The sequence below is a fragment of the Notechis scutatus genome, chromosome 1 (genome assembly GCF_049901735.1).
Source record: "Notechis scutatus isolate UNSWTSFEM ecotype Mainland chromosome 1, rNotScu1.2, whole genome shotgun sequence".
NCBI lineage: Eukaryota > Metazoa > Chordata > Lepidosauria > Squamata > Elapidae > Notechis > Notechis scutatus.
In genome coordinates this window covers 232915696-232921718 of record NC_142009.1, presented here as the reverse complement: position 1 = coordinate 232921718, position 6023 = coordinate 232915696, and the positions used below count along the sequence as shown (strand labels likewise).

Here is a 6023-nt window from a genome sequence, read left to right as displayed (position 1 = left end):
AATTCAGAGTATTCAGAGTATTCGTTATTCCCTTTAAACTCTTGCAAGGCATAGGACCTGGTTGCCTGAGGCACAGCCTTTCTTCCATTGTGTCTGTCCACCCACTATGTTCTGACAGAGTGGATCCTTTCTATTAAATGTTCTGCTCTAACAGTTACCTGGGAAGCATGACTTCTCTGTCATGGCCCCTTCCATCTGGAACAACATATGGGCCACTCAGGAACCATTGGAATAGAAAACTGTGATTGAATGTGTGGATGACCTTGTGGGATAATAAGAAGAGATGCTGCCTTCAAAAAATAAGTCAAGAGACAGGTGCCCCCAGTGGCTAAAAGTGGGAGGGAAATGCCAAATCCATTCTAAATATCTGGCCGACTGGGCAACAAATTATAATAAGAACACTTATATAAAAATACTTGAAAAGTGATGAAAAACGTGGTAAGATCTTGGTAAACATTTTGAAGTGAAAATAATGTTAAAGTGTTGCAGCCCTGAAAGATGGGAATAATGGCTTTCTAAAAGATATGTGTCTTCAAGTTTTAAATTTCACTAAGAGTCATATATCTATGATGAGAAAGGAAAGACTCTGTAGCAGCCAAATTAAGAATGGGTTTTGGACTAGTACAAACTCAACCACAGGCTGAAGATCACTGTCATATATGTTGTTTGCATGTGTCAACATTCCCCGGTGACACTCAAACTCCCACCATGATCTTCCAGCAAGCCCAATAGTTCCAAAGATGGTTGGACACTATGGTTGTCCTTTCCCCCTGGAATTATCATGCTTTCTTTATGTAATCACTTTTTACTGGAGATCTCAGTGAGTTCATTGCATTACAACAAGCGTAACATATTCCTACAACAGAGATTATGGTGATTTCACACTGGGGGGTGGTCCTTCACAAAGGTCAACATCAGTCCCAGACATATATTTTGAGAGCAGAGTTTGCCTGAACTGACCCATTCAACCATCCCTATTCTTCCTCTAGAGACAGAAGCCAGAAACTGCAATGACCTCCTGGAACATGGGGAGACCCTGAGTGGCTGGTACACAATCTACCCAACCAAGGGGAACCCAATGCAGGTTTTTTGTGACATGGAGACAGATGGAGGAGGCTGGTTGGTAAGCTGGAGCCCTCCAGAGGAGGAGGAGGAGGTGGTAGAAGAGATGATTATCTATTTGAATGTAACAGGAGAGCAAGAAGCCCAATATTTTTGAACAAGTTATCTCCATTCTGCCGTTTTTGTTACAAAATAATAACAACTGTTGAGGGGGGCTCCTGTCAAGAGACAAATGGTGGACAATTTGCTGCCTGGGGCTTAATAAAACCTTCTTGAGCCCAAGGCAGCAGAACACTTTCCTGTTATTGTGAGATTGAACAAACGGGAAGCCCTAAAATAGAGCTATCACAGCTCCAAATGCTGCCCATTTATGGGATGGATATTTCCCACTTTGTGGCCCTCATCTCTTATCATTGGGATCCCTCCCTCAGGAAGCCAACAAGGGAGAAGAGCAGCCAGGCCTATATGTGCTTGCACTTTCCCTTCTCTTGATAACAAGAAAATGTATAGAAGAGGCCATTATTGGTAGTTACAGGGTCATCCAGACACTGACCACCATCTCCATTCCTTGTAGGGGAAGTTCCTGTTCATCTATTATTCCAATCTGAGTAGGGAATCTTCGGGGAAGGACAAAAAGTTAAGTTGGTATCTTCCCCTGCAGACATCTCTGACTCTGATTTTTTTCATGTTGCTTGGAAATGTGTATATTTGCATCTCCTGCATTCCTCCAAAGGTCTGCCAGGATTCTCATCTCTAGCAATAAATTTATCACAGCATCTTTATAATAAATAAATTAGGCTGATTGGGTCATCTCTCTAAACCTTCATACTGAGTTTTATGGATCTATGAAGGATCTATCCATTTGTTCTTCGCCATAATTTGCTCTAATCCAAGGGTCTTCAAAGTTGACAGCTTTAAGACTTGTGGACTTCAACTCCCAGAATTCCTGGGCTAACATGACTGGAGAAGGAATTCTGGGAGTTGAAGTCCACAAGTCTTAAAGCTGTCAAGTTTGAAGACCCCTATGTCTAATAGCCACACCAAACTAGGCATGTTCTTCATGGGTCTTTCCAGCATGGGGGACAAACTTTGGATTTGTTTAGTGATTTGTTGATTTAAAACATTTAATTGAGAACACCTTTTCTTTAACACAATGGGAAGTAGGATTTTTTTCTCTATGGGTTTTTTTTGCCATTTTGCATTGAGATGATATAAAATATATTATACCAATTCCAAGACTTGAGAAATTAAAATAGCTTTTTAAGCAGCAAAATACAGTGACATCCAGTCTCAGTTGCTCCCTACTGTAATTATGACAGACTCAATCTTATTTCTTTTGCACAACAAGGCTGAAAGACAATGCTCCGCTTCAGAAATGACCTAAGATTAGGAAAGTAGCTTCTCCATCAAACAAATGTTGAGGTAGCATTCCCTCTCTTTCCACCAGCTCTTCCAGAGGCGGCAGGATGGGTCTATCGATTTCTACCATGACTGGAAATCATACAAGAAAGGATTTGGAAGTCAAGGATCAGAATTCTGTTTGGGCAACGATAAGATCCATCTTCTCACCAGTTCGGGTAAGCCCAAAATCTCCTCTTCTACTTGATACTCAGTTTGATATACATTAAGTCCATTTCCACAGATAATGCTTATTTTATCAGAATGAATTATGTAAGGAAAGATGAGGATCATTCCAGATTCAGCCTATAAATATTACCACAGGCTCTTTTTGCACCACAGGAACACAGTATGCAGAACAGAAACGCTGTGATCTGTTTGCGTTCATCCATAAGACTTAACTTCCATTTCTTTCCATAGAGATGAATGGTATATTCCAAATTTATAAATCAAATCTGGGAAAAACAGATGTTCTTTCCTATAATTTGGAAATTGTCTTACAGCTTTATGCAGCCTGATTCCCCAAGAGGGTTAATCATTAATCGAAGAAATAAAATGTTAGAATCAGGAAAAAAGTTGTCTTCTTTCTCTGGAGGACCATAAATTTTCCTGTTTTCAAAAAAGTATATGGAACCAGGACACCGGGCACCAATCTATACCCCTCCTTACTGCCTTACCCATCACGTGTAGATAGAAAGTTATTAAAAGATAAAAGTTCACTTTTGGATTATTGTGCACAAAGTCCAGAAATGTCTAATGCTTGTGATTCTGTCCTTCCATATTAGTTAATTAGCACTGCTTTTGAATAGACATGGCTCATAATCTCACATGTCTTTATGGAATGAAAGTCTACTACAATCATCAATATGCTTCCCTTATGGACTTCTGCATCTCTAGTATTCATTCTCTAATAACATCTATCCTTTGGGATTCAGGAACACAGCAGTTGCGGATTGATCTGGAAGATTTCAACAGTTCCACAACCTTTGCAACATATTCCAGTTTCAGAATTGCAAATGAATGTGAAAATTACAGACTAAGCGTGAGTTCCTATTTAGGTGGCAACATGCGTGAGTAATACAGAGAATGCCTCTTCATTTGAGTACCTTCTGACAACGAATGTAACAAATATAAATGTCACATGACCTGATGCAGAATGCAGAAACCTTTTAAGCCAGGATCTGCTTAATTCCTTTGTGGCCTATCACTGGGACAATGATTTGGCCACATATCCTCTGCAAACTGCAAATATGAACCAAGAACATCATTCCAACTCATTCCCTGAGTGGAATGTTGCGGAGGGATGAGTCCACAGGTTGTCCACCCCATTTTGACTTTAATAAGTTCAAAATATATGATCCAATTTTCATGGGGTATCTACCTAAGGCAGAAACCTTCAGAAGCTGTCAGGCAGCATATGAAGGTGTGAACCACTTTTGGTAGTTTGTTCCAACACCTGAGCATCACTGGGTTTGAATAAGGGTTTTACTGTAGCTGTCATTGCTGATGTTGTTTGAAGAGACTCACAAGTTTAATATGGCTGTATTTCACAATTGCCAGTGAAAATAATTTTCTATAGTTTGGTTTGGAGAGAAATATGTAAGAGGTTGTGCCCATTCTCCTTCCCACATTGTATAATGAATGCTGAGTACATTGTGATTTTGGTAAAGGAACATTTCTTCTACTCCTTCCAGAACAAACCCAAAGCTAATTTCATTAGGAAACCCCAAAATTCTCTTTCTAAAAGGTGGCAATTGACACATCATTTTATGATTTCACCTTGACTTTGATGAAGTCTGAATCATTTGGATGATACTTGGTTTAAAATGTGGGATAGAAATTGATTTATTAATGCATGTTCTTAACCCATATGATAAGAAAAATATTTTTACTTCCTTGGATTAGTGAATGGCTGGTGCACCACTGAAACTCAGCAGTAAATGCCATTTTTTCCAGTGACATTATTTCTTAAATATTCCCCAAAAATCAGAGTGAACAAAACTTCCATCCTGCTCCTTCTGGTTCTGATAGCATATCAAGGGAAAGCTTATAACCCTTCAATTGATCAAGGAAACAAAATGTGATCCTGGACTCAGCCAAGTTGTCCATATTTTGGCTTAATGTATTAACAGGTTTCAATCATTCTGGTTTATCAATCATGATCACAGTGGTATATTCAGCCACTCAGGTTAAGTTGACCATGACTTCAAGAAACATCAATCACTATACCACACATGGAATAATCTTGATTGGGCTGGCTAGTGATGCCAACATTCAAATCAAGGAGATAGTGCAAACAAACCACATTAATATTCAATCTCTTTCTAATTCTTGGTAGTGGAGGTGCATTTTTCATTTGTAAAACCTCCTGCAGGTTTGCATTCCTGGAATATATGAACTTAGTGCTTCCTCTGTGATTTCCTTCTTTTAGGTGATTCTTTCTCAAGGCACAATGACCATGCATTCTCTACCAAAAACAGAGACAATGATATCTATGATGGAAATTGTGCTGAAAGTTTCAAAGGAGGCTGGTAGTACATCAAATGCCACTCTTCCAACCTGAATGGCCTGTATCACAAAGGGGAACATACCTCTTATGCTGATGGCATCAACTGGGCTGCTGGAAAAGGGTATTATTATTCTTACAAGTATGCGGATATGAAAATTAGACCACAATAAATGAAACCCCAGCTGGTCAGATTCTTCAACAGACATCACCTCAAAAGTACTAGCAGATTAATATCCTCCTCTATTTTCTAGCTGAAAAAAGCAAATTAAATGCAATCAATTTTAAAACTGTTCCTTTGTGTGTTCACTGGATTGTACTCTCTTAAAGTACTCCCCTTTTTAGTTACATAGGGATAGCAATAGCACTTAGACTTATATACCTCTTCACATAGTGGTAAAATCAGAGGTGGTATTCAGCAGGTTCTGACCAGTTCTGGAGAACCGGTAGCGGAAATTTTGAGTTGTTTGGAAAACTGACAAATATCACCTCTGACTGGAAATTTTACAGTATCCTTCCCCTGCCCCGCCCACCAAGCCCCGCCCAGAGAACCGGTAGTAAAAAAAATTGAATCCCACCACTGAGTAAAATGCTACTGGTTAGGCCCGGTTCAGCCAAATCAGTAGTAAAAAGAAACCCTACCAGTTTGGCAGAACTGGTAGCTCTGATGATCAGCTGAGAGGATAAAGAAGAGAAAAGCTCAGGAGCGGCCCTCCCACCCTCCCCTGCGCTTTTCTTTATCCTCTCAGATGATCAGCACGGCAGAACCTCAGCTGGTGTTTGGAAAGCTGGGCACGCACGTTAGGTGCGCACACACACGCACAAAATGCGCAATCACCGAACCAGTAGGGAAACTAGTAGAATCCCACCACTGGCTCCCCAGTGTTTTTACAGCCCTCTTTAAGCGATTTACAGAGTCAACATATTGCCCCCAACAGTCTTGGTTCTCATTTTACCCACTTTGGAAGGATGAAAGGCTGAGTCAACCTTGAGCCTGATGAGATTCTATCTGTCAAATGCTGGCAGCCAGCAGTAAGCAGAAGTAGCCTGCAGTATT

The 6023-nt window shown here is 40.1% G+C and overlaps 1 protein-coding gene across 1 annotated transcript; it reads left to right on the top strand.

Annotated features, from left to right (window-relative positions):
- Window positions 1–426: 426 nt before the first annotated feature.
- Window positions 427–5189, top strand: LOC113424564 (ryncolin-1-like). The gene is given in 5 exon segments (XM_087958838.1): window positions 427–438; window positions 944–1123; window positions 2510–2639; window positions 3396–3530; window positions 4892–5189. Coding segments are annotated over 5 exon segments (705 nt in total). The 3' UTR covers window positions 5140–5189.
- Window positions 5190–6023: the final 834 nt, after the last annotated feature.